General features: G+C 56.1%; 1 gene segment (V, D, J or C); it reads right to left on the bottom strand.

Moving 5' to 3' along the window:
• Positions 1-2: 2 nt before the first annotated feature.
• Positions 3-481, bottom strand: LOC105309905 (the record flags this gene model as incomplete). The annotated part of the segment is given in 2 exon segments: positions 3-274; positions 375-481. Coding segments are annotated over 2 exon segments (318 nt in total), but the record flags the coding sequence as incomplete, so codon positions are not given.
• Between the last annotated feature and the right edge of the window lie 202 nt (positions 482-683).

Here is a 683-nt window from a genome sequence, read left to right as displayed (position 1 = left end):
TTCAGGCTGCTCATTTGCAGATACAGCGTGTTCTTGGCGTTGTCTCTGGAGATGGTGAATCGGCCCTTCACGGAGGCAGCGTAGTATATGTAACTGCTGCCATCACCACTAATGGATGAGACCCACTCCAGCCCCTTCCCCGGAGCCTGGCGGACCCAGTACATCCAGTAGCTACTGAAGGTGAATCCAGAGGCCACACAAGAGAGTCGCAGAGACCCCCCGGGCCGCACCACGTCTCCCCCAGACTCCACCAGCTGCACCTCACACTGGACACCTGCGAACACAGACACGTCAGTGTCAGGAAAATGTCACACGTCCGTGTTCCTCACTCACACCCACTCACGTATCAGTGTCCCTTGTTCCCCATCAGTCACCTCGTAAAACAGCGACGAGGAAAACCCAGCTGAGCCCAAACGCCATGGTGCGGTGTGCGTGTTCAGACCTGATCCCGGAATGGAGACTCCTGGGAATCGCGGGGCTGGGCTCCTGTCCCAGAGCTGCAGGCTTGGGGCTGGGCTGGCTTTTATCAGCAGAGGGGCCCTATTTGCATGTGCTCTGACTGTATAAAGTGCTCTGGGGTTGGAGACACACAGAGAGGGCAGAGACCCAGAGCAGACGTGGCTGTGTTCAGACAAGTGGTGGCAATGAGAACATTTGGTGAAATATGACTTTTGCTGTTACAT

This window comes from Pteropus vampyrus, unplaced genomic scaffold, assembly GCF_000151845.1.
Source record: "Pteropus vampyrus isolate Shadow unplaced genomic scaffold, Pvam_2.0 Scaffold937, whole genome shotgun sequence".
Taxonomy (NCBI): Eukaryota; Metazoa; Chordata; class Mammalia; order Chiroptera; family Pteropodidae; genus Pteropus; species Pteropus vampyrus.
The sequence above is the reverse complement of the archived record's forward strand: the minus strand, read 5'-3'. Positions and strand labels throughout refer to the sequence as shown.